The sequence below is a fragment of the Pinus tabuliformis genome, chromosome 1_1, assembly GCF_031772625.1.
Source record: "Pinus tabuliformis cultivar Carrire ecotype Pingquan chromosome 1_1, CPIR1, whole genome shotgun sequence".
NCBI classification, from domain to species: Eukaryota; Viridiplantae; Streptophyta; class Pinopsida; order Pinales; family Pinaceae; genus Pinus; species Pinus tabuliformis.
In genome coordinates, this window is record NC_142297.1 from 98,884,203 (window position 1) to 98,909,956 (window position 25,754).

At 41.6% G+C, this 25,754-nt stretch overlaps 1 protein-coding gene across 5 annotated transcripts in view; it reads left to right on the forward strand.

Moving 5' to 3' along the window:
* Nucleotides 1–25,754, forward strand: part of LOC149211839 (carboxyl-terminal-processing peptidase 2, chloroplastic-like) — a 375,331-nt gene that overhangs the window by 46,023 nt on the left and 303,554 nt on the right. For all 5 annotated transcript variants that reach the window (XM_089391602.1, XM_089391601.1, XM_089391598.1 and 2 more), the window contains exon 2: nt 6,501–6,870. In XM_089391602.1, coding sequence (XP_089247728.1) covers nt 6,501–6,870 — 370 coding nt within the window. The remainder of the gene's footprint in view (nt 1–6,500; nt 6,871–25,754) is intronic.

Genomic DNA, 25,754 nt, shown 5'->3' on the forward strand with positions numbered 1-25,754 from the left:
AAGTTTCTCTCATGAACAGTCACCTTCCAAATGATCGCCCATGCTCTTTAAATAGAGATCATGGACCAATCGGGTGTTAAGCCACGAATCAAGTGTCAGTAATACCGAGGAGAGAATGAACCGTCGGATCACTTCATGTCTAGAACATGTCGTGACCATCGGACTGTAAGTTACAAATGTACATAGTAAAGAAACACACTTTACCTGACTCTACACTAGACCAAGTTATACTTAACTATTTCCTATGTGTCGGAATATCCTAACATGACTAGCCAAAGACTGCTGTAGGTGGCAACACTGATCTGTCCACTGTTTGAGTGAATTCTGAATGAGGATCAATGTATTGCCTAGCTGGCCAGGTGTAAAAATCACTGAGGTGAAGGGGGAGACAAGTCCCATTGAACTCGGGCTTGAACTCCTACTCAAATTTGTGTGCAAACATGTGTCTTTAACAGACCTGTATATGGACTCCAAAGCTGCCAGAGTTACTAAGGAGAATGCATGGGCCTGTGTAATTGCTGGCTGAGTGTACATGTGTAGAAGGAGGAAACCTCAAGGGGAAGTTAACTCCTCCATATCTGCCACATATTCCCCATCTAATCATCCTCAAACATATAACAAATTCGTGGCTGGAGAATGAGGATCTCGGTCTGCTGATGTCAGCTAATTCGGCCCCTCTAACTGACAGTCAAATGGGCCCTCACTTGGCCATGAACTTGGCCAAATTAGCCTAAAACTGTTTCTTTGACTTCACTTTAATGCCATGTCACTTTATCTGGCCCCTTCGACTTGGAAAACATGTTTAAAGATGTATCCCATTATTAATTTTTTGCATTTTATTGTCTTTTTCTCCACTTCTATTAGAGGAAGTGGATTTTCAAGGGGAAATAATAATTTTTTGACCCCCAAAATAGGTCTTAGGATAATGTTGGTATTATGAGCATGAATTTCAAGCTCTTCCATGTCACCAACATTTCCTAGTGCCATTTATTTTCATTATTACATAGGAATTTAATTAAAAATCCCGTCTTGCAAGAATTTTTAATTAATTACAAAATCCTAGAAAGACTTTATCAAATTACGTAATACTTCGGATAGGACCTTGCATGGTAATATACATCAACGCTAGACATTAAGACACATTCAAGACCCAATTTAAGCGACACTATCGCTTTGGACTCACTTAGTGATCGGGTCCCAAATCGCCCGAGTTTGTAACATAAATTCACCATGCTAGCATTCATTTATTACAATTCCCTCGTGGGGGTATGGAATTTGAGAGAAGAAAGTAGAAGAGGAGAGAGAGGAAGGGGCAGAAATGCCCTGCTGGTCTTCTGATCCTCAAAAAATTTGATGAGTTCCTTGTCCATAAGGGAATGGGGTCTTCATTCCCTGCCATGTGCATATGAGCAGGTAACAGGCTCCAAAATGGATCACTTAGAACTATAAGATTACTTATTTTGACCTTTATATATTGATAGTTGGAGGCCCTAAACAAAGGTTATAATTTATACTTCACTATTATTGGCAATGCCTAATTTCTAATGAGTAAGAAATCCTTGCACTTTCATCATATTCTTTTATAACCCTTTTGCTCTTGACTTTTCCTTGGTTCGCTCTAAAAGTTCTATCAAATTCCAAAACAACCTGCTCGTTAGGGATTAAAGGTGGGGTGTGTGTGTTATGCAACTGAAACCATCAATACTCAGTTCTACAGTTCACTGCTAGTTAGCTTGTATATTTTGCTATCTTGCCTGATTACTATTGAAATTTCTAAGTATTACCCGTTAGAAATTTTATCTGTATTCTCTGGTTTATTTCTCCTACTTCTTAATTACGAACAAGTTATTTAAACATATAAATATCGAAATAAGCACAATACAGTCTCAACAATCTACAGATCAACAATTGAAAGAAATGGCAAATGCACAAGTGACACTGTTATTTTTGGACAACTCGTCCCCGGAAAAACCCAACTTGGGAAAATCGGTGCAACAATTCTGAGGGTTATTTTATATTGCAGTCTATCTGAGTACAACTAGGTGCCAAACTAGCTCACCTGACAGAGAAAATAATCCGGCAATAGCACTTCTGTATTTGGAAGCAGATATTCAGAAAATCTGCCCCACGAAACCCTCTCCAGCACACTCTGAAGCTCAGTGTTTGCCCACCTGGCCTCTGTGTCAGCCCGGAACTCACTGCGTCAGCCCTTTGAGGCACTACATAGCCTCTACGGCCCTCTACGTCACTTCTGTAGCCTCTACGTGGGTGACATAGGCCCTTTTGGCCTCTGTGCTATCTCTATTGCCTTTGCATAGCTCCCTCTGGCTCAGTGTCCACCTTTATTTGCGTTTGCACTGATCTCTCGGCACTATCTCCGCCTATCTGTCACGTACTCACTGCCTCTCACTGCAAACCCCGCTCTAGAAAGTCGAATGACTAATCACTCTGGTGTGTTCTCCAACTCACCCTCAAGACTCCTCTTATACTTTTTCTGTTGGTCCTTCAACGGTCGAGATTACATCTCTAATCAATAGCTAAGATTAGATTTGGCTTGATCCATGTCATGTAGAACCTTCTAACCAACTTTTATATTAATACCCATTAATATTTTATTTTTCCCAAGTTTAGAATTAGGAACTCCATTAAAAATATTAATTATTTTAATATCTCCGTTAAAAATATTAATTATTTTAATATCTCCTAAATCGGGTAGAATCTGCCCAAACCATTTTTGTGTCTTGGAGATCTCATGTGCTTTAGCCTCTCCACTAATTTTCATGGCTAGAGCACATCCGATACTACCCCAAATCAACACTCCCTCTTAGCGAGGACTGTGCTCTAGTTATACTCCATACTGAGCATCACTCTGATTATACGACACCGTTACCTGTGTTGATGCTAGGCCTCCTCGTCCAACATCCTCTACACTAGTGCATCTTGTATTGCTGCCCATGGCTCTGTCACTACCATTGCTGCATCCGTACGACATCTCCCTCAGCATCCGTGCTGCTACTGGTCCTTTCTCCCAACACTGCATCTGCACTGCAACCCCCTCTCATCATGCTGCATCGTGCTACCGCTAACTGCTACTGCACTGCAACTCAGTTACTGAGAAGTAAGTAATTGGTCCACCCAACTACTGACATCCCTGTCGGTCTAGAAACACTCCTGATGCTGAAGCTCTCTGCCATTATCAAGTGCTCCCTCTACTACCTCTGCCTACTGCAACGACTCCTTGCCTCTTGCACTGCTGCAACCTCTCTGTGCCATCCTGCACTGTTGCAACCTCCTCTGTGCCTCGCACTACTGCATCTTGCTAGCTCTGCGCTACTTGGGACTACTGCACTATAGAACTCTCTGCCGCTTCATCTGCATTCGTGTCTACCGACATCCGCCAGTCCTACTACTTCTCACTTCGGGGCTCCCGTAGCAAGGATCTGATCCAAGAGTTTGTGTACCTCAAGGATCCTGCCCCTCATCGCCTATAGTCTTCTTGAATACAACTCGATTTTCCCCACCTCTTCTCTAGAGGTACATGAGCACTCATGGCACAATCGTCATCCTCCTCTACCTCATTTTCTGCCTTCGCTGGCGCTACCTTGGAGTCAAACGCCTCTCCCTTAGTCTTCTTCCTTAGACACTCGTTCGCATAATGCCTCAATTCGCCACAGTTGAAGCACTTAATCTCGGAGAGATCCTTTTTCTTCCTCTTCTCCTGCTTCCCTACAGATGCTATAGATGCATCCTCTTCCTCTCCCTTCTTGATCCAGACTCCTTTGTTGCTGCTTCCCATCTTGGACAGCCGTCTGATCTCTTCTTGGCGAAGAGCCGCCCACAATTCTTCCCAATATGGAAGATTCGCCCTGCCCAGAATGCTCTGGACTAATGTCTCCCACTCCTCGGAGTCTGCATTTAGAGAGGTTCTCACCATAAAGTCCTGATCCGGTGTGGCCCCTATGGAAGCCAGTTGGTCTCGGATCTCCTTCAATCTTCCGAGGAAGTGATCTATCTGCTTCTCCTTCTGCATTTGGTATGACCGCAGCTGATTCTCAAGTAACATCTTACTCTGCACGGAAGTATGCTGGTACAATGTCTTCAAGGTGTCCCACATTTCCTTTGCCGTATGCTTCTTGGCAATATGCTAGACCACATGATCCTTGACCCCATCAAGGATGATGCATTTCGCCTTGGCCATTGCCTCGTATTTTTCATTGTTCGCTGGGTCAACTGGGATAGCCACTGTTCTCAAGGCGAAGGCCTTGATGCGAGGTCTATCTAGAATGGACAGGGTCTTGGCCTTCCAGACCACAAAGTTGGATGCTCCGTCCAACCTGTACTGATCCCTCAGTGCATTCATGTCCATCTCTTCTGCTCTTCCTTTCGACTTCTCCGAGTATCTACTTCCCTATGGAAGTTCTTTCTTCGACTCCCTTTGAGTCTCTACTTCCCGTATGGAAGTTCTATGCTAGACTCCCTTTGAGTCTCGATTTTCCTCCTAGAAATCCGCTTGCCAACCATTGAGTCACACCTCTCCGATCTCCTATGCAATTGCAACACCGATCTGGATTTCTTGGCTAGAAATCCGCCTAGGTAGCGACTCCCTCTACCTTGGTTTTGCCCCGTTAAGTACTGTTATGTCTCAGCAGCAACAACACCCCATCAACTGAAGGACCGAGCCTTGAGGCTCTGTGCGATCCTGGCACTGGCTGAAATGCTCCCCTAGCCAATTGCGTCAAACCTCCTGGTCTCTGTGTGGCTCTTCGTGAGCCTTTTCTGCCCTCCTCAGCCTCTGCGCTGGACTCTCTTTGGCCAAACTAATGACGCAGTCCCTCAGCGTCAACCCTTCTTTGCCGCTTTTTGCAAGGAACAACTGTCGCTCGGGACAATTGTTTCTGTTGCAAATGCTCTGCTTCAGCTGGTGCCTTCAACTCTCCTGTGATCTGCAACCACGCTCTGATACCATGTTGAAATTTATAAGTATTACTCGTAAGAAATTTTATCTGTATTCTCTGGTTTATTTCTCCTACTTGTTAATTACGAACAAGTTATTTAAACATATAAATTTTGAAATAAGCACAATATAGCCTCAACCATCTACAAATCAACAACTGAAAGAAATAGCAAACACACAAGTGACACCGTCATTTTTGGACAACTCGTCCCCGGAGAAATCGATGCAACAATTCTGAGGGTTGTTTTATTATGCTGTCTATTTGAGTACAGCTGGGTGCAAAACCGGCTCACTCAACAGAAAAAATAATCCGGTAATAATACCTTTCTATTCGGAAGTAGATATTTAGAAAATCTGCCCCATGAAACCCTCTCCAACACACTCTGAAGCTCAACGTCATTCCACCTGGCCTCTGTGTCAGCTTAGAACTCACTGCATTAGCCCTATGAGGCACTGCACAACCTCAACAACCCTCTTCGTCACTCCTGTAGCCTTTGCATGGCCCTTCTGGCCTCTGCACTATCTCTTCTACCTCTGTGTAGCCCCCTCAGCTTAGCGTCTGTCTCTCTCTGCTTCTGCACTGGTCTCTCGACACTATCTCTGTCTCTCTGTCATGCACTCACTGCCCCTCGCTATAGTTGATCACTGATTCGACTTTTCTTAGCAAACCCCGTTCTAGAAAATCGAAATACTGATCACTCTGGTGTGTTCTCCAACTGACCCTCAAGTCTCCTCTTACACTTTTCCTGTTGGTCCTTCAACGGCCGAGATTACATCTTTAATCAACGGCTAAGATTAGATTTGGCTTGATCCATGTCATTTAGAACCTTCTAACCCAATTTTATATTAATACCCATTAATATTTTATTTTTCCTAAGTTTAGACTTAGGAACTCCATTAAAAATATTAATTATTTTAATATCTCTTAAACCAGGTAGAATCGGCCCAAACCATTTTTGGGTCTTGGAGATCTCATGTGCTTTAGCCTCTCCACCAATTTTCATGGCTAGAGCACATCCGATGCTACCCCAAACCAAACAATTACCCCTATGTAAAGCATCTTTGGCAGTGGCTGTTCCTGTCAATAGGCATTGTTTGGCTTTTACTAATTGGTGGTTGTGTATAACAATGGATCGATTAAAAGCACATTTATGTTTTTTTACGAATAGTTATTTTTCAAAGCAAAAAACAAGTTTGAAGTTATTGGATTGTAAAATAATAGATTTCCTTTTCTTAAAGTTGTAGCAAATAAATACAATGGAAATACAACATAAGAGTGACATCTTATATTTCATTTCCTTTCATTCTCTAGCTGATATAAATGCGACTTTTTTAACAACTAACTATTTTTCAAAGCAAAAAACAAATTTGAAGTTATTGGATTGTAAAATAATAGATTTCCTTTTCTTAAAGTTGTAGCAAAGAAATACAATGGAAAGACAGCATAAGGTTGACATCTTATATTTTCATTTCCTTTCATTCTCTAGCTGATATAAACGCTACCTTATTTCCTCTTATTTATGGAATTTGTGTTATTGTTCTGCAGATATTGTTGTCAAAGTGTAAGAAATGTATGGCAAGAAAACATTTGTGGAGCCATTTTTCATCTGATAGGAAAAAAATTACATTGCAACTAAGAAATGGCAATGGGGTGAAGATAACAAGTGGAGTCTTACCAGAGAACATCTCTCATTTTTCAGAACTTCAGAAACAATCAGACAGAATTGTTCGGTGCTCGCAGTTCTTTCCATTCACTTTAAGTAAATTGGAATGTGTTATTCACCCAGAAAAATCTGCACAAGTGGAACAATGGAGAAAAAAGTTAAAAAGGAGGTGTTCTATTTTCCTCATTGGATCAGCCATTGCTCTTGTATTCATGATGTCAATCTCTGTAAATATGAACAAAAATGCATCTAGTAAGTAAGCATTGACATATATATATATCTTGTTTTCTTTCTTTACTTTTAATTGGAAGAAGCTTTATATCATCAAATCCAGCAGCAAAGAACATAGATATTTATAATATAAGAGAAGGACTACTTGAATCAAGACTCGAGCCTTCATGCCATTTATACACCACACTAGTAGATCAATGGAAAAAAATGTGCATATTAAGCCTAGATCCATTTTAACTTGGGATATATCAAGCATTGTGAGGGCTTAAATCTCTTGAGGCAAAAACATTTCCTCATGTTTTGCATTCTAAAAAAGGTTTGCATTTTGAAGGGTTTGTTCCCTCTTGGTACTTGGTATGGGTGTTGGAATGTCTAAGTCTATCCGTTAGAAAACCTTCATGTACTTTACTGATTTATTTCTACCTACTTGTTCTGTTAATTAACAAGTTATTTACCATGTAAATACTAGAAATAAATACAAGTACATGCTCAACACATTATAGATCATCAACTGAAGGAAATAGAAACAAGCACACAAGTGACACCGTTGTTTTTGGACTAATGTCCCTGGAAAAACCCAATGCGGGAAAACCGGTGCAACTATTTGAGGGTTTGATTTATTAAGCAGTTTCAGAATACAATCTGGGTGCCAAATCCGGCTCACCCAACAGAGAAAAATCTCGGCAGTAGTACATCTCAATCGGAGATAGATATTCCGGCTGAAACCTCGGATAAACACTCCGACAGCTCCACAGTTCTAATATGCCATTCGAAACCCCAGTGCTAGCCTCTAGGGATTGCGTTAACCTCTCTCTAGCCCAGCGTTAGCCCAGCATCACGCCGACTTGGCTTGCGTCAGCCTCTGGAGGCACTGCGTCAGTCCTCTGGTCCTCTGCGTCACTCACGTTGGCCCTTTGAGGCACTGTGCAGCTCCTGGCTGGCTTTGCGTGAGCCTTGATTGGCTTTGCGTGAACCCTTGGCTGGTTCTGCGTCCTTCTCTCTGACTACTGCATTGATCCTCCCGGTGCTATCTTTGCCTCTCTGCTTCTGTATTCACTAACCCTTAGCTGCAACTCTGATCACTCTCTCAACTTTCTCAGCAAACCCAGCCCCAAAAAGTCAAAACCTTGATATCTTGGTGTCTTTTCCAAGTGACCTTCAAGCCTCCTCTTATACTTTTCTCGTTGACACATCAACGACTGAGATTAAGTCTCTAATCAATGACTAAGATTAGATCTCACTTGATCCATGACTTTTGGACCATTCTAACATAGTTTTATATTAATTCACATTAATATTTTATTTTCCCTAAGTTTAGACTTAGGGACTCCATTAAAAATATTAGTTATTTTAATATCTCCCAAACTGTTTAGAATCTGCCTAAACCATTTCTAGATATTGGAGATCTCATGTGCCTTAGCCTCTCCACCAATTTTTGTGGCTAGAGCACATCCGATGCTACCGCAAATCAACACTCCCTCTTAGCAAGGATTGTGCTCTAGCAATACTCCTCACTGAGTATCACTCTAATCATCCGGCATCGGTCCCTGTGTTGATGCTAGGCCTGCTGCCCATCACCTGCACTGCTGCATCCTGTACTACTACCCATGGCCCTGCCACTGCCACTGCTACATCCGTACTGCAACTCCCTCTCATCCTGTTGCATCATGCTGCCCATAGCACTGCCACTGCTAACTGCTGCACTGCAACTCAGTTACTGAGAAGTAAGTAACTAATCTCCCAACTCTGACATCTCTGTCAGGCTAGAGACACTCATGATGTTGAAGCTCCCTCTCTCACTGACAAGTGCTCCCTCTCTGACCTCTGCGCTGTTGCAACTATTCCATGCATCTCGCACTGTTGCACACCTCCCATGCTTCTTGCATTGGTGCAACACTCTTGTGCTTCTCGCACTGGTGCAATACTCTTGTGCTTTTCGCACTCCTGCCTCACGCTGTCCTGAGAATCCTGCACTTTAGCTCCCTCTGTCGCTCCATCCACATTCGTCTCTACTGATATCTGCTAGTACTGCTACTCCTCTTCGGGGCTCCCGTAGTAATGTCTAATCCAAGAGGCTGGGTACTGTTATCACCCCAATAAACTCACCTAGGTTGTATATCAGTGATGCTCAGGAACATTACAAACTCAACAATTACGTTGGATAAAATGATGGATGAATGGAAGATATGCTGCACATTCAAGTCAGATAACCACTCCTACTATGATTAACCCCAGACATGGGTGAACACCCCCAAACTACAAGGCTTTTAACCACCAACTACTCACAGCTTAAGGTAAAGGTGATGATGGAGAAGACTGATTATACTAGCGAATGCACAGGACCCTGTGATAGCCAGTTGCAACCAGTTTGGAGGTCTGTAAAACTATTATTTAATACACAGACAGGATGGCAGCTCTCTGGTATTAAAACAACAGCAATCTGCAGGAAATTTCAATGAACCACTAAATTCTAACACAGAGGTGGGATGACAGCCCCTCTAATGCTAAACATTCATAGCACATCAAATAAATGCAACGCAGGCACAACCTGGAACATAGAAGAAGTGAAAAGTGAGCAAGTGACAGCAAAAGAAGCTTGTATTAGTTGGAAATGAAGACCAGAAGCTGCAGGTCTCATAGTATTTACAGTCTCCAGAAGTTGAAGGCTACAACAGACTAGCACTCATCAATCCTATTACATTTTTCTTCTGGGTATATATGGAGTTTGTCTACAAAATTTCTCTACTATGCTATGCATGGAGGGGTCATAACTGACCACCAACCACATTTACAATCTAATACGAGCCTCTGATACAAATCTGACTGTGTTTGCAAATGGATTTGACCTTTTTTGGTGCTCTACAGTCCTCCTTGGGTAGGTGGAATGTAATATGGACGAATTCCATGACTGATAAATGCGCTGATCTGCTTGAGGCACGTCCTCTTTCCCCTCGGCCATACTGCGTATTGAATGCGGTTTCCTGTTGCGCTGTACTGCTTCATGTCTGCTTTAGCAAATTCCGTGCCACTGAGAATTCCCGCCCACTTTGCTTCATTTGAACATCAAAGTCCAGACACATGAATAGCTTCTCTATCGGGTCCGCCTTTCAGGTCGCAGTCGCACATCGCAGCCGGCCGATCCTGTGCTTTTCCTTATATTTGAAAATCCATAAAAAACGCTGGAAAACATGGAAAAATGCCTCCCTCCGGACTTCAAATATTAAACAATTTTATTTCGGAAACCCATCGGGTCTGGGCTTCATCGCATTGCGCACATATATGAAAAGGTTGTGCCCCCCTTGGTTTTCCCGATTGCGATCCGCCGATGCGATGTGGGCCGTCGATCTGCCAGCGCAATCGACGGTCCACATGGAATCGCCATATCGTAATTGCAACGCCGCTGTTGTCTGCGCCGATACCACCGATCTTCCTCCGCAATCGACGGTCCTCGCTTAATCGCTGATCTCCATTGCCATCGCCCTTTTGAAGGCGCCGATTGCGATATGGCTGCGGACCCGACTACCCCATTATACTCTGATTAATAGAATTATCATGTCTGATAGGGCAATCGCTCATCGGCCATCGGCGATGTTATAAAACATGGCTTGAAAGGGGCCTAATGGAAGCTCCGATTGCGATCTGTCGATTATATATGGGCCGTTGAGCAGCCAGATCTAACGACTGTCATGCAATGCCCAGTTTAAGCCTGCGGAAATGCATTTGCATATTTTTAGAGTGTTTTGAGCCCTGATAGTGCATTTCCGCTCTCCCGAGGGCACTCTTCTTGCAACTATTTCGATCGGTGGATGGTCTTTGACCCAAACTTGAGGATTTCAATAGCACACTTGGATCCATTAGTATGAATTTTAAGCAGATTTGCAGACTTGGGAGTGTTTTCTTCGGATCCATTTTAATCCTTTTGTATAGCAGCGCTAACAGGTACCTCGAGGATCCTGCCCCTCATCGTAATCCGTCTGACTACAGCTCGATGTCACCCCACTTCTGCTCAAGTGGTGTGTGTGCACTCATGGCATAGTCATCGTCTGTCTCCACTTCCTTCTTTGCCCTTGCTGGCGCAGCCTTGGTCTCGGAGGCCTCTCCCTTGCTCTTCTTCCTTGGACACTGGGTCACATAATGACCCAACTCCCCACAGTGGAAGCATTTGACCTTGGAGAGGTCCTTCTTCTTCTGTTTCTCCTGCTTTCCCTCAGATGCTAGGGCAGCATCCACCTCCTCCTCCTTCATTCTGATCCCCTTGCCACTGCTTCCTACCTTGCTCAGCCTTTTGATCTCTTCTTGGCAAAGAGCAACCCACATTTCCTCCCAATCTGGAAGGGTCGCTCTGCCCAGTATGCTCTGGACAAACACCTCCCAGTCTTCTGAGACTGCGTTTAGGGTTGTTCTCACCATCAATTCTTGATTTGGCGTGGCCCCTATGGAAGTCAGCTGATCTCGGATCTCCTTCAATCGATCGAGGAAGGGGTCGATCTGTTCTCCCTTCTGCATTTGGTATGATCGTAGCTGATTTTCTAGTAACATCCTTCTCTGCACATAAGTATGTTGGTACAATTTCTTTAGGGCCTCCCACATCTCATTTGTCGTCCTTTTCGGCAATATGTGGTACTACATGGTCCTTGACCCCATCAAGAATGATGTTCTTGGCCCTCGCCATTGCCTCCTTGTACTTGTCGTTATCAGCTGGGTCAACTGGGATAGCTATCGTCCTCAAGGCGAAGTGCTTGACACGATTCCTGTCTAGAACGGATAGGATTTTGACCTTCCAGACTATGAAGTTTGAGGCTCTGTCTAGTCTGTCTTGGTCTCTTACCTCGTTCATTGCCATCTCGCTGCTCCTCTACTTCCCTCCTGGCAGTTCTTGGTGTGACTCCCTCTGAGCCTTGATTTCCCTCGTGGAAACCAATGTTTTACAACTCGGACTCGGACTCGGACTCGGCCGAGGATCGACTCCGACTCGGACTCCGACTCGGTAATGACTCGGCGGGCTCAATTTCAATGACTCGGTCGTTGTAAAAAATACATTAAATATTTATTTTTTTTATAAAAAAACATAATTTTAAATATTTTAAACATAATTTTAAAGATTTTCATTCAAGTTTCCAAACACACAACATTATAATGTACATGGAAGACAACATATGATCAAAGTAGGCTCATGAACCAATCCATTATATCAAAATGGTACGGTGGTACCCAATGGCAATAGTAAATACATAGTCAACTGTAGTCTGTCATACATGATCAAAGACTCAAGAGTCAAAACAAAATACAAATAACCAAGGAGGCTAGTAGCTATTGCCAGAGGAGCCAAGATCATCTCGACCAATCTCTGGATCATCATCATCAGAGTCAGACAAGGGGCCCCATGGCTCCTCCTCATCATCATTGTCTCCAACTGCAACTGTAGAAGTGGTGCCAGTACCACTAGGTTGTGCAACAGATGCAAGCTGAGATAGAGTACAAATGCGGCTGCGCTTCTGTCGTGGCTGAGCAGAGGAAGGCGAAGCACCTACAACTGGAGTCCTACTAGCTGGCTGTGAGACTGAGGCTGGTGGATTGGGATCTGCATTCAACTGAACATGCTGCAGTGGATCTCCAACATCAAGTTCATCAAGATCCTCATCAGGATCAAACTCTGGTAGACGACTCTCCACTACCCAATCTGATGTTGGATCAATGTCTTCCAACACAATGGGATCTGAATCAGGTCTTTTGTTCAGCAATTGGTTCCGTCTGAGCCGAAGGTTGTATTGGACAAAAACTAGATCATTCAACCGTTTTTGCTCCAAACAGTTTCTCTTCTTTGTGTGAATCCTCTCAAAGACAGACCAATTGCGCTCACACCCAGATGCACTGCAAGTTTGACTCAAAATACGAATTGCAAACCTTTGCAATTCAGGGCACTGGCCACCAAAGGCCTCCCACCATTGTGCTGCAAAAAACATAGGAGTGTAATGAATTATGAGTTAGATGAAGGCTGAAGCTCAACAAAATTACAAATTATATCTAACTTTCAAATTATAAATGATTTAACAAACTTTAATAAAAAAAGTAAAACCATTAAGAAATTGAAAATTGAAATTTTTGTTTACCTGGCTCATCTGCTTCTCTTGCAATCTTTGCTAGGTTCTTCCCAAAGGTACCTGTTGCATTGCTGAAGGATGTGACCTGCTGATGTATCAGCAGCTGATCAGACTCCGATGGGACCATGCGCTCAATGCAATCAACCAGTCCATCTCTGACCTCCCCCCTCAAAGCTCCTGACTCCTTAGCTTTATAATGATACCGTGGGTTCAAAAAATACCCAGCTGCATGTATAGGGCGATGGAGTTGATTGTTCCATCTTTCATCAATGATTGCCCAAATGGGCCCATACTTTGCCACTCTATCCTTGTATGCTGTCTTTATTTGCTTGATCCATAGCCTCATAAATGAAGCCCATAGCCAACCTTTCCCCATCCACCAACCGCAACACCTTAACTAGTGGCTCAGCAAGCTTCACAATCTCTGCTGCCTTTCTCCAAAAAGTTTCATCATGGACTTTCCTTTTCAATTCTCTGCCTTCTGGTTTGTTAGACCAACTGCTTTGATTCCATTCATCACTGGAAAACATCTTTTGCAAGTTTCTATGTTGGGAAAGCATAGATTGCAATGTCAAAAAATGTGTAGCAAATCTAGTGATCGCAGGCCTAATAATATCCTTGCCTCCAGTGTGTTTCCTCATGAGACTCAAAACCAGTGTATGATTGTAGATAAATTTTGTTATGCTTTTGGCATTATCTACAGTGTTTCTGACCCAATCTAATTTTCCAATATCCTCAAGCATGAGGTCTATGCAATGTGCAGCGCATGGGGTCCAAAAGATGGTCTTGTGTTTTTCCTCTAACAGTCTACCAGCAAGAACATAGTTAGAGGCATTGTCTGTGATGATTTGAACAACATTAGCCACCCCCACATCCTGAATAACCTCATCCAATAGCTGAAACAACAAGTGGCCATCTTTTACCTTATCAGATGCATCAACTGATTTTAAAAACATGGTTCCCTGTGGGCAGAAGACAAGAAAGTTTATGATGGTACGGTTTCTTTGATCAGTCCATCCATCTGACATGATGGTACACCCTGTTCTTGCCCATGATTCCTTGAAATCTTGCAAATACTCATTAATTGATTGAATTTCTTTCTGCAAACGAAACCCCCTTAGCTCTTGCATAGTAGGGCCTTTGAAGCCTTTTCTAGCAGCATGTATGGCCTCAAACATAGGCTCATAATATGGTGAACGAGCAGCATTAAAGGGGATATCAGCATCATACCACCATCTAGCTATGTAGTCACAAGCAGTCTCCCTCAATTCTTTCTTCCAATGGTCATCTAAAGTGGGCTGAGCAAGATCTTTACTAATACTAACTTCAGGACCATGTGCATCTGATGGAGAGGAGCCTGAGTGAGTGAAAAAACTTTTGATAGTCCCATCACCCTTCATTCTACCCTTTCCCTTATCTTGAACAGAAGCAAAAGAGGGAGGAACATAACGGAAAGGGTTTGATGCATCAGTTTGAGGGATAGAGGAAGAACCCTCAAACTCATAGTGGGGGTTGGCAGCCATCATTCTTTGTATCTCCCTCTTCCTCCCAATTTCAGCCTGTATCTCTTTTTGCCTAGTCTTTTCTTCTTTAAATTTTTCAAAGCTTTCCAGCAAATTCTTTCTAATCTCCCCAATTTGATCAGAGGGACATGCAGTAATATTGCCTTTAATCCCTGCCAAGTGTTGTTTCAGCCTATGAATCCCCCCAGGACCTGACTTAATTTTCCTATGGCAAAACTTGCAACACATCTCACTATCAACCATTTCAACATATGCCCAAGCATGATCTTTTGCTCTAGGTGCCATTTTTTGACTAGGAAAACAATCTGAAAATGAAAAAAAAAAAAATTGATTCAATGTTCATTTATTTGACTAAAAACACTCTCTAAGCTATCTTGATATGCACCTAAAATTTACTAAGTAAAAACAGATTTATAGAGGTGGAAAAAAATACCTCCAGGCACAAACTGCCTCCTCAAGCTTGCTCCAAGAATCAGCTCCTCAATGCTGCTCCAAATGGCTGCCCAAGAAGCTCCTCACTCCAGCTACAATGCTCCTCCAAGACTCCTCACTGCTGCTCCAAAACAAGCTCAAGAACTGCTCACTAACTCTCAAAGAAGACTCTCACTCAAATGCATAAGACTGCTGTGAGTGAAATGAGAGCATTTGGCTGTCTTAAATAGAGTTTGGGAGGGGGAAATGGACCCCAAAAGCATTTAACAATCTACCATTACCCTTTGGAATCCACAAACCCTACTTAACTTTACCAAATATCAGCAAAAAAGTGAATTTATTTGATAAAATACGCTGCCCAGCCGTCCTTTTAATGACTCGGCCGAGTCAATACGGACCCGGCCGGGTTGACCGAGTCAGCTATGACTCGGCCGAGTCATTGGATGCCTCGGCCGAGTCATAGCTGACTCGGTCAGCCGAGCCGGGTTGCTGGCCGGGTCAATGTTTTGGCTAGTGACTCCGTCCGAAACGGCCGTTTCGGTTTCAACTCGGTCGAGTTGTAAAACACTGGTGGAAACCCTTTTGCCAATGTCGAGATGCCCCCACTCCGATCATTAGTGCAACTGCACCACTGATTCGGATTTCTCGGGTAGAAACCCTCGGTAGCAACTCCCTCCTCCTTGGCCTCGCCCTGTTAGGTATTGTTCTGACTACAGTACCCCACTAGCTCCACTCTGCAACTTGCCCACAGCCTCCTAAACCCCAACAAATTGAAGATTAGAGCTCCTAGGCTTTGCGCAATCCCGACACCAGCAAATCAACTTCCTCAACCAACTGTGCCAGCCTTCATGGCCTCTGTGTGAGCCTGTTTTTACCTCCCTCAGTCTCTGCATTGCCTCTTACTGGCTCAACCTTGATGACGTAGGCACTGTGTCACCCCTTCCTTGCTGCTACTCTGGTAGGAACAACTTTTGTCACTCGGAACAACTGTTTTCTGCTGCTGTTGCTTTGCTATGCTGATGTCCTCAGTTCTCCTGTGATCTGCAACCACCCTTTGATACCATGTTGGATTTCTATGTCTATCTGTTAGAAGCCCTTCATGTACTTTACTGATTTATTCCTACCTACTTGTTCTGTTTTTTAACAAGTTATTTACCATCTAAATACTGGAAATAAATACAAGTACATGCTCAACACATTATAGATCATCAGTTGAAGGAAATAGAAACAAGCACACGAGTGACACCGTTGTTTTTGGACTAATGTTCCCGGAAAAACCCAATGTGGGAAAATGGTGCAGCTATTTGAGGGTTTGATTTATTAAGCAGTTTCAAAATAGAATTTGGGTGCCAAATTCGGCTCACCCAATAGAGAAAAATCTCGGCAGTAGTACCTCTCAGTCAGAGACAGATATTCCGGCTGAAACCCTGGATAATCACTCTGGCAGCTCCACAGCTCCAATCTGCCCCACGAAACCCCAACGTTAGCCTCTAGGGGCTGCGTCAGCTCTCTCTAGCCCAGCGTCACTCTGACTTGTCCTGGGTTAGCCTCTGGAGGCACTGTGTCAGTCCTCTGGCCCTCTGCGTCACCCACGCTGGCCCTCTGAGGCACTGTGCAACTCCTGGCTTCCTCTGCGTGAGCCCTGGCTGGCTCTACGTGAACCCTTGGCTGGTTCTGCGTCCTTACGGCTAATGCGCTAATCCTCACGGTGCTATCTCTGCCTCTCTACTTCTGTATTCACTGCCCCTCAGTTGCAACTCTGATCACTCTCTCAACTTTCTCAGCGAACCCAGCCCTAGAAAGTCGAAATCTTGATCTCTTGGTGTGTTCTCCAAGTGACCTTCAACCCTCCTCTTATACTTTTCTGGTTGACACATCAACGACTGAGATTAAGTCCCTAATCAACGGCTAAGATTAGATTTGGCTTGATCCATGACTTTTGGACCATTCTAACATAGTTTTATATTAATTCATATTAATATTTTATTTTCCCTAAGTTTAGATTTAGGGACTCCATTAAAAATATTAATTATTTTAATATCTCCCAAACTGTTTAGAATCTGCCCAAACCATTTTTGGGTATTGGAGATCTCATGTGCCTTAGCCTCTCCACTAATTTCGTGGCTAGAGCACATCCGATGCTACCCCAAATCAACAATGGGTCGCTTGCATGCTTTATGGAGGTCGTTGCACTTTGGAGGATGTGCCATCACACTTTGTTGAGCCTTTTATGGAGTCACTTGCTTTATAGAGCCGACATGTGTGGCCTAACCATTTTGAGGAGGATGACTTCGTAGTTGAGGTTGTTTGCTTGGTTTGAGGAGGTTACTGAGGTCCGTTTGACTCCTTCCTCAGTGATTGTGGACATGTTTGTATAGGTGGCCTAACCACCTCGTATTGTATTATATTGTTGATCATATCTCCATGGTTGATTGAGAAGATAATGGTTCTTTATGATTAAGTTATTTTGCCATTGAGAAGGCTGTTAGAACTCTTTTTTATATAAGAGAAACACTTTCTATTGTGAAGTTTGCTAGAAGCTTAGGGAGAAAACTCTGTCTACTCTTTGGTTGATGCTATGAGTCGTTAATTAGAGTGTCCTCTCGGAGATTTTGTCTATTGTCAATGCTTATGCAAATGGATGGATGTCATTTAACCAATGCTCTTCTGCGTCGATTTGATAAGTGCCTTCTCTTTGAATCCTTGTGGTATTTATTTTGAAATGTTTTAAGTGTTAGAATACTTTAGTGCTGGTTGTATGCTCTCTTGTCCTTTCATTGGTAGATCCCTTGTCAAGGCTGTTGGAGGATTTTGGGTGAGGATTTTTCCCTTGACAATCTTGAAGTTTCAGATTTGGGACTTGCGTGGGAGCTGCTGTAGTGGCAGTGTATTAAAGGGCTGCCAAGTGTGATCAAAGGGAGTGTTATCTCCCTCCTTGCCACCTCAACCAACAGCTAACTTGAGCTGCTATAGATAACTGAACTCAGCCTCCATGCTGGCTGTAACAGCTGTTAATTCGTCCTCCCAAGTGGCAATGAATTCGGCCTTCCTAGGTGGCCTATGACTCAGCATTAAACGCAACTTTCAATTCCATGTCATCCCACATTATTATGGTGACCTTCTTTGACTGGGAACATTAATCTAATTTGTCCCCAATTTATTTATTATCCAATTTTCTTGTCTTTTTTTCATTTTTACAAGTAAAAGTGGGTTTTCACGAGGAAATAATTATTTTTTTGGACCCCAAAGTGGGTACTAGGATAATGTTGGTGCTTTGAGCATGAATTTTGAGTACTCACATGCCACCAACATTTCCTAGCACCACTTTTTACATTATTACATACAAAATTAATTAAAAATCCCATCTTGTGGAAAATTTTAATTATTTAAAAAAATCTTAGAAATACCTAGAAAATTTTCTTAATACTTTGGATATGACCTAACATAGTAATATATGTTGACCCTAGGCTTAGAAACATACTCAAGACCCAGTTATTACGATAGACTCCAACTTTGGATGTTATGAGTGAAAAAACTTGACTAACCATTTGTCGCTAAAAAGCGAAAATAATTAGTCAAGTGAAAAAAAAACACTTTAGAGTGGACTCCTTTTGTAACCAGGTCCCAAGTTGTCCAAGTTTGTTACATAAGTTCATCATGCTAGTGTTCATTTATTACAATTCCCCCGTGGGGGTACAAAATTTGCATAGAAGAAAGTAGAAGAGGAGAGAGAATAAGGGGAAAAAATGCACTACTAGTCTTTTGACCTTCAAAAGTTTTGCAAGTGCCTTATTCTTTGTTTCCTGCCATGTGCATATGAGCAGGTAACACTTTCTTCCACTTGTGTCAACCTATCTTCCAACGGTTGTTTAATGCACATGCGCCAACCCCTATTCTTTGCCCTAACCTACTCTGCATTCCTTGTGGTTTGGTTCTCTTGTGGCTGGTTCACTGACTGGGTTGGTGGCTGGTCTGCGGCTATTAGCCACCATATTTGCCGACCACTTTTTTTTTTAATTATTTTTGTTTTATCTTCAAACTAGTCTTCGGTCCCTAGCACAAAAATTGGCCTAAAATTTGTGTTCTCTTCAGTTGTTCGAACAATTTACTTCAACTCCCTTTTAATTTTTTTTCTCGCCTTTGCATGATTGCGGTCTGTTGTTGCTGCCTAGCACACACACCTAAGTTAGTGAGAAAAACCCCTTAACCCCACAAGGTGTGGCTTGGTGGCAAAACTAAGAGATGGGGTTGTCACCTATTCCCAACTCTCTTTGTTTAAGCTCTCCTAGTTAAAGCTAAGGGGGGTGGTCCCTAATGGAAAGTTAATAAAGGAAAAGTGAATTTCTAGGAGACTAAAGTTAGAGGGAGATGCTTATCAAAAATAACTTGACTCCAAGATGTTAACAAGCATATAATATATGAGCATTATTCAATGATGTATTCAAAGTATAGACCAGTGCCTCAAAGAAAATGACAATTGCTTGCTCAAAATGAAAATCAAGATACAATGATAGACAATCTTGCAAAATCAAATGTTAGACCAAGATGAGCATATAAACATCAATTGCAACTATAAAGGAAATAGTACTTGAAAGTAAATGCTCAAATGACAAGATAATGACATCAATTACTCATGAGCTAAATAACCATCAAAGCAACAAGTATACGAAATAACTTGAAAATAGAGTTGCACCAACGAAGGATATTCCAAGTACAAGAAAGCAAATAGTTGCAAAAGTAAAAGATCCAAATACTTGCAATATAAAGCAAATGCTTCTCGAGAAAAAGATAATATTTGCAAATAAAACTCAAATAAATTCAAGATAACATACATAGGAGAGTTGTATTGCAAGTAAAGTGAAAATGTGATGTAGAGATGCTCTTGGTTTATTTTATTAGTTGTATTCTAAAGCAAAGTTTCAATTGAACTCTGGTCCCCAGACCTCATCCTCGCCCGGAAATCTGGATCTCACAATGAGGAGTCAATAGGGGTGGAGGGTCCCTAAAGTCTATACAACCAACTTAAGTTGGAGGTTAATTTTAGAAATGCCAATTAGCAATAAAATGTGCCTAAGTGAGATGCATGTAAGTTACTTGCTCTCCAAATTTGAAATCTTGATAGCAATGCTTCCATAAATGAGGAAATACCCAAAGTAAAATTGCACCAATGACTTCAAAGTAAAAAAATGGTAGCTTAATGTGAGCAAGTGAATTAAAGTGATGCAAGTAAGTTGCTTGAAAAATAAATTGTTTCAAGTAGACAATGACAATATAATGCTCCAAGGAAATATCAACAATACTTAAAATAACAATGTAGCAAAAGTTGACAAAAATGAAGCATGTACTCAAGTAGTCATGAAACAATTTACCAAGCTTAATGGAAATGAATTAATAAACTAAATCAAAGCTTGCCAAGAATGTAAAGTGCTTGCATGTAAAGAAAGATTTGCTCAAAGTAAAGCGTTAACTTGTAGCTCAAAGCAACAATGAAATGAAGGATGCAAAGCTCAAGTAAAAATGTAGCAAACTTAATTTAGTAAATGAAATGGAGTTTTGAGGTTGTGTTAATTCCCAAAATTTACCATGTGTGAATGAGTATTAGCAAATGGAAAGTGCATGCAAGAGAAACTAAATTGTGAAAGTTAAGAATGCAAATCAATCCACCCACAAGAGTCCTAAACGAGGAGGTGGGATACCATGGGATGAATCCCAAGCTCCCTCAAGCCCAAGAAGATTATTTTATTAGAGGTATTACAATGAGGAGAAGGCCTTAAAAGGCTGCCCAAAAGATGAAGGAGAAACTTTTACACAATCGGAACTATAGGAGCTAGATTCTCCTTCTTGTACAATGTGAAAATTTGGCAACCAAAGTAGCTAATGAGACCTCCTCGAAATTTGAAAATTACAAGGGGAAAATCAGCCTTAAGAGGCCCACGACCTAGCTTTATGTGTAGCTCTCAAATGAACTCGGCTTTGCGAAAAATGAGAGACTCCAAATGCTCACGACCTCCTTGGGAAATGATCCAATCATGCGCCAATGGGTCCTACAAACACTTGTTATGAGTTTGTAGAAAATGTCCCTCAAAAATCTGCTCCAAATGAGTTATCAAATCCTCCAAATATGGGCTGCAAAACAAGAAAAATATTAGTGGACAAAAATCAGTTAGATGAAGTGTATATGTACAATTATAATTTACAAAGGACTAAGATAAAGAATGTGAGTAAAATCTCTCTTTTTGTAAGCCATTTTAAGTTCTTAGATAGCAAATGAAAGCAATTGGAGCATAACGTTTAATAAAAGTGATTTAAATTTAAAAGTACTTGGCTTGTGTACAAGCTATGTCCTGAAACCCCTGCAAAACCACTTTGTAAGATAAGACTATGAAGGCTCAAAGAACAAATGAGAGCTTCTTTGCGAATGTATCAAGAGTGGGTTGGTCTCTCTAAAGACTTCCCCTCACACTTGATTCTTTGATCCCAACGAGATGTTCCCTCTACAAAACTTCAATCAGAATTATTTCCTTATAAAACTTCAATCAGAATTATTTCCTTATAGATTTAGCAATAAACAATGATAAGAAACTCTAGAGATTTATTTGAAACCAACTAGAGCATTCTATACCTAGAGCATACTTCTAAATCAAATGTTAATGCAAGATAGCTCTACATTAACAAATCTATAAGAGCATATGGAAACAAATTAGATCAAAGCATGAGTAAAAGGAATTATACCAATGATTAACAATTCATCACACTCTAAAAGGAGGAACACTTATGAATGAAACTCCAAAGTCTTTATTGATATTTTTGAAAGTCTACAAGGCAGCAGTGTTTCTGCAAGCACAATAGCTAGTAACAATGATTACATAGTGAGAGCCCATAACTCTATTATATAGAAGCTTGAGAGCCAATCCCAAGGCAAATGGTGACAATCCCAAGACAAATAGGTGACAATCCCAATGCTCTTTCATGCAAATTCGAATTTCCCAAGTGGCAACTTGATTTCTTCCTTAGAGGCCCACATAATCCTTGATGAGGGAGCTCGAATTAGATGAGAGGACATGTGGGAGAGTGAAGTGGAGTGGTAGGAGACCACTCTCCACCTCACTCAAGTAAACTCTAATCCAATCTCAAGTCAACTCATGATATCTCCTTGAAGCTCGAGTTAACTTCCTCAAATCGTGGATCTTGTCATTGGAACTCATTGTCTTCTCCACAAAAAATTTGATTTGCTTGATTTGTGGCTTATGTGGAGTCCACATCACTTGGTAACTCAACTTTGATCTTTAGATGAATTCTTGCCTCAATTCCACATTATTTGAGCATGTGTGTATATTTATTTTTCTTCATTTATTTAATTATTGGGCTAATGTATTGCTACATTTTTTCACAAAATTTAGGATAAGTGAGTTGTGAGGGTCTAAAACTTATTTTTTACCCCTCAAAGGGTGTCATTGTAGAAAGTTGAGGGTGAGGTGTAATTTTGAACACACATACTCCATACAACTTTCCTAGACATCACTTATTACATTTTACATTCAAATTTTATTCAAATTTCTACCATGCGGGAATTAAAAAAATTAAAAAATTGACTCCTCGACCTAATCAAATTCCACGAAATTTTACAAGTGATCTAGTACGGTAATATACAATGACTCTAGACACTAGGACTCACCCAAGGCCTCACATCAAACCGCACTCCGGCTTTGGGGTTATGTGTTGATTTGGGGTAGCATCAGATGTGTTCTAGCCATGAAAATTGGTGGAGAGGCTAAAGCACATGAGTTCTCCAAGACCCAGAAATGGTTTGGCCAGATTTTAACCAGTTTGGGAAATATTAAAATAATTAATATTTTAGTAGAGTTCCTAGGTCTAAACTTAGGAAAAATAAAATATTAATATAAAACTGGGTTAGAAGGTTCCAAAAGTCATGGATCAAGCCAAATCTAATCTTAGCCATTGATTAGAGATGTAATCTCGACCATTGAAGGATCAACATGAAAAGTATAGAGGAGGCTTGAGGGTCAGTTGGAGAATACACAAGAGTGATCAGTGATTCGATTTACTAGAGTGGGCTTGCTAAGGAAAGTTGAATCGGTGATCAGTTTGTAGCGAGGGGTAGTGAGTATTGGACAAAGAGGCAAAGATAGTGCTGAGAGACCAGTGCAGAGGCAGACACAGAAGCTAGAGTAGGCCACGCAGAGCCCAACAGAGACAACGCAGAGCCAGAATGGCCTGCGTCATCCACGCAAAGGGTAGCAGGAGTGATGCAGAAGGCTGTAGAGGCTGCGCAGTGCCTCAGAGGGCTGACATAGAGGGGTTTGGGGCTGACACAGAGGCTAGGAGGGTTGATGCAGTGCTTCAGTGGTGCTGGAGAGGGTTTCGTGGGGCAGATTTTCTGAATATCTGCGTCTGAAAAAAGAGGTATTACTGTCGGTTATTTTTCTCTGTTGGGTGAGCCAGTTTGGCACCCAGTTGTACTCAAGGATATACTGAATAATAATAACCCTCAGAATTGCTGCACCGGTTTTCCGAAGTTGGGTTTTTCCGGGGACGAGTTGTCCAAAAGTAATGTTGTCACTTGTGCGTTTGCTATTCTTTCAGTTGTTGATTTGTAGATGGTTGAGGCTGTATTGTGTTTATTTCGATGTTTATATGTTTAAATAACTTGTTTGTAATTAACGAGTAGGAGAAATAAACCAGAAGAATACAGATAAAATTTCTTACAGTTATACTTAGAAATTTCAACATTATGCTTGGAGGAAGAAACTCAATTAATTATTAAGTCCCCGTAAGCACCTAATAATTAACTAAGTGAAAAAAAACCTCCCAGAGTAAACTCACTAGATGACAAGGTCCCAAATTACCTAGGCATGTTACATGACTCAACTCATGATACTAGCATCACTTCACATCATCCCTGTAGAGCTTGTGGAATCTGAATACAACAAAAGAAGATGAGAAGAAGAAGTAGAGTTGAAAAACTCTGATGATATAGTGAACTCTAATGGTACATGAAGCCTTTGATACATCCTCGGGCATGGAGTCTTCAAAATTTTTTGGGTATTCTTCAGTGGTCAACACGGTCAAAGCTGACACCGATGATCCTACACGACACTGGCCCCTACTATCCTGCACGAACTTGACTTATGTGATTTCAAGATCGGTTTTTCTTCAGAGTTCCAACTCTGATACCATGTTCGTTTTCCATGGGCATTAGAGTCGGCGCAAAAACACACACACTAGATTTGGTAATAATCTCAAATTCACTTTACTTAGTTAATTAATTGAAACACACTAACGTGCCTAATCAAAATCAAATTTTTGCACAACAGAACTTATAAGACCAACAAATAGATCATGCATAGTAAACACAAAATTTCAGCCGTAAAACACAATTTTTATTATTCCTTCAACAAGAATCTAAGGCTCCTGTACAAGGGAAAATGGCCCTTCAGGAAATTACATATACAACAATTATCTTGGATTTGATTTAGGGGATCAAACCCTAGATCTGTCCTTGATTAGGGTGATCCGGATCTCTTTTGCTGCTCTATGCTCTTTCCTCGAACTTGGCACAACTAAGTATCTCACTCACAACAAACTTGCAATATTACTCATGCAAATCTCTTGCATACTTGAGAGAATATCTCTCTCAATGTTTTTTGCTCCTGCACGTCTCTGTGCTCTGCTCTTCCCTCTTGACTCTCTTGCCAAGCCACAAGAATGAATCACTCACCCTTGTACTTATACTTTTCCAAAGGGTGCAATACGATGGGTCATCGTAATACCATGGGTGTATGGGTACAAAGTCCCAACTCACTTTCCCCACATGTGAGAATACTCCTGATGCTACCCAAAAGCAAGGCTAGGGAGAGGGGGAAAGTGTTTCTGGGAAAACTAGTATTCCTAAAGAATGCTAGCCCTCTAGGTTTGGCAGCTACCCTAGAAACAACAGTTTAAAGCAATTCAATGATTTTTCCTATGTGTAACAGATAAGAGAAAGATAATGGAACCAACCTAGAACTTCCGCTTAATCCCTTGCTTGCTCTCTCTCTCCTTTGGCAAATCCTGCAACTCCTCCCCGTACTTAACACACTTGGAGAGTACCTGCACAAGTACAGCAACAAAGAACCGTCAAAGCATCGTGATCTATTACAACATAAACATTACAAAAGTAGATATATAATGAACGAATGATAGCATTCACAATTACACAATCATATGGGAGAAAACTTGAAGAGCTTTATTAATAGAAAGGAGAATTACAACCCAGTTGTCTGACCCAGCGCCATCCTCCCAGCTTCAATCCTTCTTCACCTCATGAAATAGCAAGATCACTCCAACAAGAATACAATGCTCTCTTCTCAATGACAAACTATCAACACTTATTTGCAATTCACAACATTTCAGCCTCTAGATCTCTTGGATGAGGGATCCATTTATAGATGTTTGCAAGGGTGTGAGTCATCTATGGGGTTTGATTAGTGTCATTCCACTTGTTATAATTGGTTCCACAAGAGAAGGGATTGGAGATGATTTCTTAGATCCCTTATTCATCCTTGGGCGAATTCAGAGAGGCAAGTGGCACATGAGAAGTTTCTAGAAGATTCCATGAACAACCAATTGACAAATGTCCCGGACATTTGTCCATCCTCGCCCATCGCACCCTATAGAAGGCCTAAACAGTATGCATCGCACCCTGGCAGTGTACCACTCAGTGTGCATTGCACTTTGCTAGTGGAACAGTCAGTATGGTTCAATTTAGGCAATTTCTGGATGGTTTCTCAAATGAAACTTTTGGGGAATGATGTTTTCAGATGACTATGTCCCTTTAGGGTATGAAACA